Source organism: Clupea harengus, chromosome 19 (genome assembly GCF_900700415.2).
Source record: "Clupea harengus chromosome 19, Ch_v2.0.2, whole genome shotgun sequence".
Taxonomy (NCBI): domain Eukaryota; kingdom Metazoa; phylum Chordata; class Actinopteri; order Clupeiformes; family Clupeidae; genus Clupea; species Clupea harengus.
This window is the reverse complement of record NC_045170.1, coordinates 16,337,733-16,350,232: the sequence shown is the minus strand read 5'-3', so window position 1 is coordinate 16,350,232 and position 12,500 is coordinate 16,337,733. Positions and strand designations below refer to the sequence as shown.

The 12,500-nt window shown below is 44.4% G+C and overlaps 2 protein-coding genes across 3 annotated transcripts; one reads left to right on the top strand and one right to left on the bottom strand.

Moving 5' to 3' along the window:
- Positions 1-4,535: 4,535 nt before the first annotated feature.
- LOC105892095 (testis-specific serine/threonine-protein kinase 5-like) lies at positions 4,536-10,940 on the top strand. Of its 2 annotated transcripts, none has more exons than XM_031586454.1 (8): positions 4,536-4,960; positions 6,557-6,664; positions 7,225-7,427; positions 7,915-7,970; positions 8,174-8,306; positions 8,661-8,776; positions 10,074-10,250; positions 10,411-10,940. In XM_031586454.1, exons 1-8 carry the CDS (start codon positions 4,949-4,951, stop codon positions 10,833-10,835), a joined length of 1,230 nt encoding a protein of 409 aa, XP_031442314.1. In that variant the 5' UTR covers positions 4,536-4,948; the 3' UTR covers positions 10,836-10,940. The 2 variants fall into 2 exon arrangements, with proteins under 2 accessions (XP_031442314.1, XP_031442315.1); XM_031586455.2 differs by having other exon boundaries at positions 4,539-4,988; positions 10,411-10,939.
- On the bottom strand, positions 10,909-12,451 carry LOC105892096 (HGH1 homolog (S. cerevisiae)). The gene is made up of 2 exons (XM_031586456.1): positions 12,287-12,451; positions 10,909-11,326 (listed from the first exon to the last, which is right to left on the bottom strand). Exons 1-2 carry the CDS (start codon positions 12,434-12,436, stop codon positions 11,135-11,137), a joined length of 342 nt encoding a protein of 113 aa, XP_031442316.1. The 5' UTR covers positions 12,437-12,451; the 3' UTR covers positions 10,909-11,134.
- Positions 12,452-12,500: the final 49 nt, after the last annotated feature.

The window sequence follows — 12,500 nt, the reverse complement described above, 5'->3', positions numbered from 1 at the left end:
CTTCTCATCGTAATGTTATTAATCACCGTGTGACACAAGGTTTTTTAGAACCAAGGAACCCTTAAGAGGGATGTCAATAGCTACACACAGTATTATGTGATATTAAATGATAATATGCTGATGCCTGCTCGTTAACTGATGATGTCTTACGTCTAAATAAGACTTAATATCAGCCATGAAATCATTTCTAGCCTCACTGACTCTTTTTTATTTCCTTTTTTTTAGTTTCCTTACACACTGGTGACTGGGTTAATAGTTGGTGAAAAAGTGTTGGCTGCATTGTTTTACGCTCACCAACTTAATCATTCGCTTGAACAGGAAAAAAAGAAAACAAAAATGAGAAAACCTATAAATCATCCCCAGATCTACTCGAAAACAAAGGGGAAACCTCAACAATTATATAAATTTATTGCTGTCATAAAGATTTTTTTTGGAGGGGAGGGGGGAAATTTAACACCCGATGTATGGCTGAACGAAATACAGTTCATATCAAGTGCAATCAATCCGGCCACCTTAAGAGAGGAGAGAGACTGTGCTGAAACCGGCCCAGCTTGGGCCTTCTCAGGAGAACACTTAAAGAGAGTATCACACTTGAGGTGGTCCAGTTCAAGGCTATATGCACTAAATGGGAGGCAGATGCTGTTTTAAAACACAACCCCACCCCCCTAATGCACTCACACACACACACACACACACACACACACGTTCACTGATACACAATGTACACTCTTGGTTCTCAGACACACACACTGAGTCCACAGTTTAAAAGTGTCACTGTCTTTAATGTCGCAGATCCATCACGGTGCGTTAGCTCACACCGCCCCGGGGTAATGGCGAAAGCACGAGGCTGTGTGCTCTCTGTCTGCGTCTGGGGGGCACGCGTGGCCTCTCCTCTCCTCTCACCACCCCCTAAATCGGGAACCCAGGGGTCAGACGTCACCTTGGCCAGACCAGACCGGAGGAGGATCTGCAGGCCTCGGTCAGACTTGGTCGGCGATCAAGCGGTGAGATCAGGGGGGGGGGCTTGTTTTGCACTGTCTCAGGCCCTCCGTCTTGTCTGGTCTGGACTGTTTTGTTTCTGGGGGTGAAAAGGGATATGCAGCCGGCAGCCTCACTCTCCCCCATCCTAACCCCCCCCCCCCCCCCCCCCCCCCCGCCCCCCCCATTCCACCTACCCCTCTCCTTCCCCCTCACCCCCGCTAACGGATCAGATGCCGTTTAAAGAGCGGAAGGCGAAAAAGCCGCAGGGTCCACGGAGGCGTTCAATGTGACACGCAGGGGAGCGCGGCCGCGACCGCTCTACGGCTCTTCTGGGCGCAATAATCAGAATTACTCTGCGTTTGCCCTCGCCTTGACCCTCTCTGCTTAGCACCTTCTATCCATCTCTATCAGCCTCTGAAACCTTGTGCACTTGCTGACCTGAGAGGGTTAAAAAAGCAACACCACCACTATCACCACCCTCTGCTAAGCGTTGCCAGGTAGCTTAGAGTGAGCGACGTCACTGGTGTTTACACTGAGACAGATGCCAGTGGGAACAGGCAGTTCCCTTCAAACCAATGTGACACAGGAGTTAGACGTATGCAAATTCACATGTGGTTTTTATTCCCTGTATTCTACATCCCCTGACTCCACACAATCCCCCCACCATCTTATTTCTGCAGCAGAGGCCAACCTGCAATATAAATAAATAAACTGCCTGTCTGTCTGACAGGATGCAACCCACAGTAGCCTCTTGTAAAATATCTGGTGTTTGCCATGAATGTAAAACAATGAAATCGAACCCCATCCTGTCATTTCTATATTTTTTTTTAACTCACGGGTCGAGACAAAGGTTTCCGCAACGCTACATACTTTGGACCTTAGGAAACCAATATTTAGTCATCGAAATAAAAAACGTCAATTTTTTCTTACTTTGGGGGGGGATGACTTAGTGCTTTTGGCTAAAAAAATGGCAATTAAGTGCTCTGTAATGGAAATATGAATTTCACATTGTCTGGGTGTATGGATGAAGGGAGTTTGAACCAAACAAAAGGGGTCAGTGCCCATGACTGCCGGCTGCCGGAGCCATGGCTTATGACACAGCATAAAACTCCTTAGGCTCAAGTCCACTGATTTACAAACTGGCAAGGGCCTCCCTGACAAACTGGGGAGGAGGAGGTGACCATAGGAGGGAGGGGGCTTAGAGCTCCTTCTTTTCATTTTTTTTTCAAGTGTTGACTACACTCCGGAGATGTCGAATTGTAGTTAACAGCTGTTAAAACAGGCATATTTCGCTTTGGTCAATAAGAGAAAGTCCAATTAGGCAGTAAAACTGCGCAGTGAAGTGAGGTATCTAAGTCGAGGCAGTTTGCTCACCCAGCCCATTGGCCAGAGGTAGCCGTGGATGTGGAGCATTTGGCAAGGGCCGCGCAGACTCAGGGAGAAACAGGAGCTCCAATCTCGAGGCCCAAACACTGGTGTTACCCTGATTTATGGACGCGAGGGTTTATGATATGAGACGTGTCAGATTTAGGTCAAAACTCGTGAGAAGGTGAATGAGAATTCAGAAGTATATCACCCGTTACAGTACACGGCGTGGTCCCACCATCAGGAGCGCTCGATTTGGAAATCCATTTTTCCGAGAATAAAAGAAATAGAGGGGGGGGGGGGGGGGGGGGAGAGAGAGAAATGGTGCACAGAGGGTTCATTTAAAACAAACTTGGAGAAACTTTGCAGCCTGGAGAGAATTCTGGTCAGTAATATTGTAACCATCATCATCATCATAATCATCATTATTATAGTCACATATTATAGATGCATATCATATCTCTCATTTTCTTAAGGCCTTTTCTGACTTTTCAGAGGCAGCTTCTGTTAGGTTTCTATTTATCTTTTCTATGTAAATATTTGGAAAGTTGTTCTGGAGGAGCAAATTGGGTCACCACTCTGGAGACTGCCTCAGATCCCTCCTGTTATAGGCAGGGCACAGCCTGCGGAACCACTAACCATGCCAGAGGACCAGTATTTTTAGCTGCTCATGTGTGTGTGTGTGTGTGTATGGTGTGTGTGTGTGTGTGTATGGTGTGTGTGTGTGTGTGTATGGTTGACCTCCCAGTGACTTCTCCACCTCTGAGGTTTGGCTATGTAAAACCTGACCTTTGATGAGTGGTTTGTGGGGGTTGTTTCCTATGAACTGAAATCAGAGATATCTCAGTGATACCCCCTTTCCTTGTTAGTCCAGTGGTCGAAGAAAGCAATGGCTGTATTTATGTAAGTAAGGTGCAAGTAACGCAACTTTTTTCCAGGTAATTTGTTATTCTTCCTCGTTTGCACTGTCCTGCCGCACGGAGGAGATTGTTTGCAGTGGCGTGTGTCCATCTGGTTTCCGACTGCTTCCTGGTTAATACTCTTACCACCTGTTCAGACTTGAGCCTCTCTTTCTCTCATTCTTTCTTTCTTTCTCTCTCTCCCTCTCAGCCCCGTCCTCTATACCAGAGGCCTTAATGAAAGCTGAGGCTCTGCCTTCAAATTTGCCAATGACTTAATGTAGATGTGTCAGAAGAATTCATACTTCCCATGGCAGCTGCGAGTAAACTGGTTTGAGCTTAATGGTTGACCTTTGCGGGACCTTGTCATCTTCAGATTGAAGCTTCGGCAATGATTTTTTTTCCCCCCTCAAAATGCACAGCTTATTTTTAGATATAGCACTGTTTGAAATAAAAACCGCTAACAATACTATTTATTGCAATTGAAAGTCTTCTGTTTTTCAGCACACAGAGTGATATCAATTGGTTTAATTAGTCACGGCATACTAGAATAAAAGTTGTACTCAAAGAAACCAGTGCTTTAAGTGTTGTTGGGCTGGTCGGTATAGGGTAAATATGAAAGAGTCCTTTTACAGCCAACAAATCCTTCAAGGCGGGGTCCATACGTTTCCCCTCATTTTCTGGCAGCCATCAATATAAGTATATGGTCTGATGACAACCTACAGTCTCTGGCATGGACTGGCCACCCACCTGATCAGTCAATTAATCAACTGTCTCAGCCAGGATGATTGCATGTGTCTTGGGAGGGACTTTGAAATATACACTCAATGAAAGGGGTGTTTTGTAGAGTTTGAAAACAAACCTCTGCCAAAACTGCTGACCATTAAGGATTCTCAATAGCACCTTTAAGACCTCTAGATAAAACCCCTTCTCTTATGGGGACAAGTCAAAAATGCTTACGGGTTGTATGTAACACTCTCTTTCTAAAAGTCTGGTGTTGACAAGTTATGACTTTGGGAAGCGAGAGAGAGAGAGAGCTCTCACTCCCCTATGGGGATAGTCAGATCTGAGCTGCCAAATCTCACTTTTTGAGCCCAAGCCCCCAAACTCTCATGTGAGAAAAATGAAGACTTCAATTCACATCATTAACGTTTCCCCAACTGTTTTCTTTAGATTGGTGGAGTGTCCAGACAGCAATGCGTGCTTTGCGCCCCTAGCTGTGATCCTAGTGACGCCCTTGTTTTCTTCCGCTCATTACTAACAGCCATCAGCCCATGACCTTGGATGTGCTAGTGGAATTCGCTTTACATGAACGAAAAAAGACGTAACAATTTCCCCCCTTCTCTCCTGTCTGGACACGACCCTGCCTGGCTGCAGTGGTGATGTCTAGATCATCTGGACTGGACGGGAGAGCCATAGCCTCTTCAGTCCATTTGCTTTAGTGTCAGTTCTCTTCAGAATAATGTGGTCTGACGACGGGTCGGCTCTCTGTAAAAACCTCCACTGTTTTCCTTTTTAACTTTCTCCGGAGTGAGATGTTTGGAGCGAGCGAGTGAGAGAGAAACCGAATGGGAGCAGATGGCCAATGAAAGCAGCCCCATCTCTCATCCACAGGAAGGGCTCTAATTGCTCTTGGAGTGAGAGGTGGAGACGCACTGACGTCGTGGGACTGAAATGGGAATACACCTTCCTCCTTAACATTCATGGAACCTCCGGTGCGTAGAGCTTGATAGCAACCCTAAGGTAAACTCACGACCACTTAAATCATAAAATTCCTCAGAGAACCACACGCGACCCCAGAGAGCACACCACCCCCTCTCCTCCGTCCTCGGCGCAGCTGATCGATAATTGGAGTTGTACAGTTCCAGACCACTTTTATTCAAATGCAATAATCAAAACAAAATAGTTTAATCAGCCACAGTTCAACATCTCGACCATGGTAATGTGGCTATACTCTGATCATGGAAAATGTGATCCCGAGGGATCACTGCGTTATTTGAGGGTTCGAAGATTAAGTAGGCTATACCTGTCAGTTTCCCGTTTAAGTGCTCCAACGTTGAAGCTGACCGCCATACACTAACAGAAATTGCCATTTTCGCCCCCGTGTCTAGGCCAAGGAAAATACGAGGCAGGGAGAGTGATGGCATGCCGCGAACTCCTACCTTCTCCTCACTGCCCACGCTTCCCTTTTGTACTCTTTTGGACAGCTTGCCGCAAAATCAGGCACCGTGTTTTCTTATCACACAAAAGGCTGGTTTGAGTGCCACATGGTTGTTTTTACTGTAATATTTTGTAACCACACCCGGAAGCTCTGCCTTATACATCATATAGATTTGAGATATAATGGGGAAATTTAAGCTGTACTGGAACGTTTGCAGATGTAATTAAATCTAATAACCTCCATATATCACAACCGGACAATTTCCTTTCCCTACAAACGGCCTGGATCTAGAAGTATGACATGGTGAATGTTTCCAGCCATTGTCCAGTAGGAGGTGACAAAGCACGAATATATTTCACAGTCTTTTATATTAAGCCTACATCAGGATTAAATTAAATTAGCCAAATTGATTTAATTTTGTCAGAGCGCAACACAGTACTGTCTACTATCAAGATACAATTTCATTTTTATGGCCTAATTGAAAGACAAATTGCTTTAAAAATAGCAAACTATTATTTTCTTAAATAGTCCACGCCACGTTCTATTCTTTCAGGCTCTGATTATGAATGCGCTGTAGAACACCCTACGTCACGATGTCAAGAGAAAATTCTAAACATTGAATTGTTTGTATGTGCTTGTTGAATTCTCCGAAGAGTAGCTTTAACAAGAGGTAATACGTTAATAACAGGAGGACAACTCAGGACTTTTCGATCAATGACTTAATTAGGCTACTTGAAATGAATAGAAAGAAGAGTAATTTACAGAATATGCGTGAATATTTAGCAATGATGTGTGGAATCATTTAAAAATATGCGGAGTTCAAAGTTGAGGGAAACAAGAACGTCTTTGCAGGAGAAAGCTTACGAGTGCAGGGAGAATGGGTATATACTGTCCTCAAAGAAAATTGGGATGGGGGCCTTCTCCAAAGTATACTTGGGATATGCAACTCCAAGCAAGATCTGTCAAAACTATAAGCTTGGCAACGACCTCAGGAGCAAAAACCACAACATGGTAAAATACATGAGACTGATGTGTAAAACATTTTTTATGTGTTATTTGTTTTTTAGTTGTTTTTCTTTAAAGGCTATGTTAAAAGTAATGCTCAATGTTATCAGGAAGATGACAAATGATGATTTCATTATTCTTCAAGGTGGCTATCAAGATCATCTCCATCAACCACGCACCCCCTGAGTACTCGAAAAAGTTCCTCCACAGAGAGATACACGCATTGAACGTCACATACCGGCACCCCAGTGTGGTACGTGACTGAGTGACACCTATGATTTGCTTGTGGAATCAGAATGTCCACCTCTGTGGTTCGTGCTGTATACAGTCATCACATATAAGACACTCTACCAGAGATCTAAAGACATTATAGGGTGTGAAGAATGTTGAACTTGCCTATAGAAAATTGGTCCAGTGATAAAAGGATTTGGGGGTTTTCACTACCCATTCAACTTGTCTTCCTTCCACGTGAAATGTGTCTGTTTAGCAAAAACTCAGCTGTGCCATGTGCTGTGTTGCCAAGTGCTGTGTTGCTATGTGCTGTGTTGCTATGTGTTGTTGCTTTGCTGTGGGACCAGACAGTAGCTCAATCTTGTCCTGTTCTGGGCCACTTGTGTTACCAGCTCATACGGATCTGTGGCTATGATTACCACTGACTTGGATGTAAAGCAGGGGGGTGGAGAGTACAGCGGTTCTCTGAGCTAAAGCCTGACAATATATACCACAGCATCTTAGAGTGTCATAGCGCGGTTTAACAGCACCAGTTGAATGCAGCTGATGCACTCCACGACCACCCCCTCTCTCCCCCTTCAGATCCAGCTGTATGACATGTTCCACACGCTGAAGCGAGTCTATCTGGTGCTGGAGCTGGCTCTGCGTGGAGACCTCCTGGAGCACATCAATACTGTATCCCAAAACAAGGGCAGCCCTGGCCTGTCGGAGGACGAGGCGCGCAGGATCTTCCAGCAGATCGTCAGCGCTGTGAAGCACTGCCACAGTAGCCATATTGTGCACAGGTAGCGGACCATGTTTTGGGATGATTGTGTCTCTGATCTGAGTTGTCCACATGATGGTTTGGGGAAATTATTTTTCCAGCTTTTTGCAGAAAATATATTGGTGATACCATCATCTTACTATTGTAATTTTTCTATACTAATTTTTATACTTTTTATTTAATATCTTTTTTTGGAACGAACTGCATAGTACTACCAGAGCAGGGGCGTCCCTCTCTACCTTCAAGAAGCTTTTGAAGACCCAACTCTTCAGAGAGCACCTCCCTTCCTAACTGGCACCTTGACTAGCGCTTAACTTGCACTTAAGCAGTTACATTCCTGCACTTCTTTTTCCTTTCTAGGTCGTTTTTCTAATTCTTATGTAAAGTAGTATTTATTGTTACACCATGTTTTTTATTGCTCTTAGCTTGACTGTTCTCTCCCTTGTACGTCGCTTTGGACAAAAGCGTCTGCTAAATGACTAAATGTAAATGTAAATGTTTTCCTGCAGGGACCTGAAATGTGAAAATATCCTTTTGGATGAGGGTGGCTTTGTGAAACTGACAGGTGGGTATTAGTTGATCAAGTTAGATGCTTTACAAATGTCTTGCTCTGTCTTTTGTATATGGTTGAGTAGAGGTTTGATTCCGACTATTGGGGTTCTGGTCCAATAGTCTCTTTGTTAATTGTAGCCCATTTTTAATCATCTGAACCAGTAACAACTCTGAGTTGTTGCAATGATTGCATCTGTTTGGCATGTCTCTTGGCAGATTTTGGCTTTGCGAACAGCTACAGCGATAAGAACGTGTTGATGAGCACATTCTGTGGCTCTGTGGCGTACACGGCTCCAGAGATCCTCATGTCCCACAAGTACAATGGAGAGATGGCTGACCTGTGGAGCTTGTAAGTGGAGTTAAATGTTCTCTGGGTTTCACTCTGACACTTTCAACTTCTGGCTAAACTTAATGTTAGGCTAAGTGACCTTAAGTACAGTGTAATTGGTTAAAAGGGATTCACAACAATTGTGAATTGTACAGTGTACTCAGTAGGCTGACGTGTTGTGAGCTACTAACTTGAACCTATAGCTTTGGCATGACATTGTGCTAAGTAATTAGTATATTGTACTGATCAATCATTAATTACAAGTATGTGTATATCCATATACTGAAGCAAACTGCATGTCAGTGTATCATGTTCATAATTTTTTTTGCCTCCTCTTTTCTTTCTACCTCCATTGTGTTGACCTTTCACCTTTAGAGGGGTGATTCTGTATGCTATTGTAACTGGGAAGCTACCGTACAAAGAGAAACACCCCAGAAAACTGGTCCAGCTGCTCAGGAAGGAGTTACCTTTCCACACCCCTGTCTCCACAGGTAACATCTCACTGATGTGACACCTAGTCATCAAATTAATCATCAAAGACCAGCAAGCAGGGCAAAGCCAGTGAATTAACTTCAGTAAATTAAGTGCATTTTGGAGTTTTGGGAAGTATCCCACAGAACTATATAGAATACAGGGCTAACACGAAATCATTCAGCAGTGTGACATTTTATTAACTGCTCTTCTGTTGGTGCCTTAAGAGAACATAGGGATTGCTACTACTATTAGTGCATCAGAGAGTGTGGTTGTCTCCCTTCTACATTTACATTTACATTTAGTCATTTAGCAGACGCTTTTATCCAAAGCGACTTACATATGTGCGACTTAGAATGTATACACATTTTACATTTACACTGATGGCACACTGCACATCAGGAGCAATTCGGGGTTCAGCGTCTTGCTCAAGGACGCTTCGACAGGGAATCGAACTAGCAACCTTCTGATTACTAAACGACTTCTCTACCTCCTGTACCACTGTCGCCCCTGTTTAATCAGGGTTTAATGCCTTCCAACCATGTTATTACCGCGTTAAGCCCGTTTCTCCTCTTATTCGTAATTGCTGCTGGTGCTTTACTGGGCCGTGGAGCATTGTATCTTTCCCCCAATGCTGTATATGGTCTGTACGATTAGTAATAGGATACCCATCACATCCTGTGAGTGCTACTGGTGGGTATAGTCAAGAATCTCCGGCACTGTAGAATGCTGATGTGTTACGGCCATCAAAACTTTGGCTTTTAAAAGAAAACTACAGCTATTCTGTTAGTAATGCCTGATACTACACTTTGAGCCGATAACTTTGATGCTGGCCCCATCTTTGTCAATATTTTAAACTTGTTTCGAACTTGTGGCTTCATGGAATCTGCCCAAGACTTTCATTTTCAATCTAGAGCCTCAAAGTTGGATCATACATCAGGCAAAACAGTATGAGTCTGTAACTCATCCAACACCTGTCACACACAGTTGTATGTCGTTATGCAACATTACAGGTTTTAAGTGATGTATATCGCATAACTAACTGCTGTTTGTGGTTGCTCACCTGACCTCACAGTGATTGACCCTTTTTTTTCTGCTCACCGCTAACTACAATTGCTTTACCATGAAATCTTGCATGGGAAAAATGTGTGTAGTGGATTGTCCAAAAACTGTTGTCTGTTTTTTTGTCCCTTTTTTAATCCAGGAAAATGTACCTCAGCATATCCCCACATCTTACATACACCCGAATACATAATGAATATGGCAACAAAGGTTAATACCTTTGACCTCTGACCTTTGACCTTGTCCTCTCATCAGCCTGTCAGGATCTGATAACGAGACTTCTGCAGTGGCAACCCTCGGCCCGGCTTTCCCTTGACCAGATCTGCTGTCACCACTGGATGTCGCCCCCCACGACTGGCCTGACCAAGCTGCGTGCCACGAAGAGTTACATCACAGATGGGAGCAAGACCCCGGAGAACAAGTTCCGTGATGGTGAGGTCTTCTTTTTCTCCTCCAGCGCTCCAAAAATGTATCCAACTGCGCTGCATTAGGCACCTCGTATCCCTCTTTCAGACCTGTCAAACGCAATCCAGTGATGACAGTGCTTGCCTGAGTCTGCCAAACTGCATGGAAAGTTGTGTTTCTTTCCCAGCATCTCCCAAGGCCAAGACAAGCCATGCTTTTCAGTTGAGACCTGGCACGCCGATCTCCACGACCACACCTTTCACACGAAGCAACACCACCCTCGCCGAGGGGCCCCAAAGGGTCCTGGGGGGGCGCCGTTCGGGGGCCAACAGCGCCGACAGCCGTCGAATCCTGCCGAAGCAAGAGGACCGGCGAGAGGAGCTGACGAGGCCCATGGTGGACCAGGCCAGCAACCCCAACCAGCTCTTTTTCACCCGGCCACGGCCGCCAACGATGCCCAAGCCTTTCCACAACCTGCCCAACTTCCGCAAGCCCGGCTCCATGGCCCAGGAGCTGCGCAACCAGAAGCAGCTGTACAGACTCACAGACAGGCTGCCGGAGAACAAAAGGCCACCCCGGATCCCCATGAAAATCCCCACTACGGGATTCTAGGGCCTGCTAAAAAATGGACATACCTGTGACTGTAGAATGTGAAGAGAAATGAAGAGGAGTCGACACAGGACAAGACATTTTGTACTTAGAGAATACATTATTTTACTATTTTATATTTTTGGCCTTCTGTCTGCAGTTACATTCCATTAAAAATGTCCATGATGAGTCACCGTCTCACAAACAAATACTCCTCAGTTCATCAACACAACTGTTATCATAGTTTGATAAGAGTTCGTTCTTTTGTTTTGTTTTCTTTACAAATAGTTGTTGCGTGGAGGTGATATGGAGGATCCATTCTATCATCTCTCTAGTTCCTCTGAAGGCTGGCTTTTGGGCTGGTTCTTCTCTGCCTCGAGTAGTTCCTGTTCTTCTTTTTTAATTTGTTCTTGTTCCTTGACATCTAGTTCCTCAAGTTTCTTCTGCACATCCTCAGGAATCTCCACCTCCAGCAGGTTCTCCATCCCACTCTCTGGCTCATCACCAATCAGCACCTGTGGCAAGGACAATAAGTACATATTACACTAGCCTATAAAGTTATAGGCTGACTGATCCGGTTTCAAATCAAAATGAATAACCAATTTAATTGGATGTAATTTAGGATTCAAGACAGAGGATTCACTTACAGTATAATATTTATAATGAAGCCACTGTACTTTGATGGTATTCCAGTCAATATAGCAAGCAGAACGGGTGGAACTTTTCCTTTCAAGATGACCAAATTACAAAACTCCGGCAACATGGAAAAGTATGCTAGTATTCCAGTAATATAATGGAGGTTATGGGCTTGTTATTCACAATATTTCAGCATATTAAAAATCCTATTAGTCCTAGATAAATATTAAGATTCAAATTTGAGCTTGCAGATTTACAGCTTATTGGCCCTGATTTAAGCGGCTGGGTGAGGCTCGGCAAATGGGGCTCCTCCACTGGCCCGTGGTTCAAAAGGGATCTCCCAGATGTTATGGAGGAGATCTGGGTTTAATGTGGGACAGTGTCACATCTTTTCCACTGAGTGAGCCGCCCCCCCCCACACACACCAAAACTCCCCCTTACACAACTGTCACCACACCACACGGATAGGATCAGACTTTTTCCAACAAATTTAGAGCATCCATTTCTTTTTTTAGTTTTGTTTCTGCTTTTCTTTCTTTCTGTCCAGACTGTAAATCTGGGTATGGTGTTTCTGGACTTCATTTGCTTAGTGTCTGGTGTCCTACCAAGCACAACAGCTGACATGAAAACTCACATGGTTAGGCGTTTCCCCTGATGCATTGAGGTGGGGTAATGATACTGGGAGTGTGCAAAAAAAACCCTGTTAATAGCTGCAAATTGTGTTGAAATGAATAGGGCTGCTCCATCCATAAAACTTTATTAGAATTGTACGTCTTAAGGCGAATGGCTGAAACTGACTATCGCTACAGAGGGGACTTCATTTTAACAATAATTTTTACCTGGATAAGTTTCTCAATGGTAGCATCGACATCAGGTTCCTTCTCCCATCTGTGGAACTCCCTCATGATGGGGTAGACGTTCTTGTTCTTTAGAATCTGCCTTCCCCCCTTAGTTGCAGTCAGCTGGAGCCAAACAGAGAAACAGATCATGCAGTCATTTCAGTGTGATTTGCAGACACACCTACAATCTTAGACATTTTTATGAGGTCAGTGG

Excerpts from the sequence above, each read along its gene's own strand:
- LOC105892095 (XM_031586454.1), top strand. Across the intron at positions 7,428-7,914 it reads AGTAGCCATATTGTGCACAG|GGACCTGAAATGTGAAAATA; the intron begins GTAGCGGACCAT and ends GTTTTCCTGCAG. Across the intron at positions 8,307-8,660 it reads ATGGCTGACCTGTGGAGCTT|AGGGGTGATTCTGTATGCTA; the intron begins GTAAGTGGAGTT and ends TTTCACCTTTAG.
- LOC105892096 (XM_031586456.1), bottom strand. The coding sequence starts at position 12,436 with ATGATCTGTTTCTCTGTTTGGCTCCAGCTGACTGCAACTAAGGGGGGA. Across the intron at positions 11,327-12,286 it reads CCATTGAGAAACTTATCCAG|GTGCTGATTGGTGATGAGCC; the intron begins GTAAAAATTATT and ends TCCTTGCCACAG.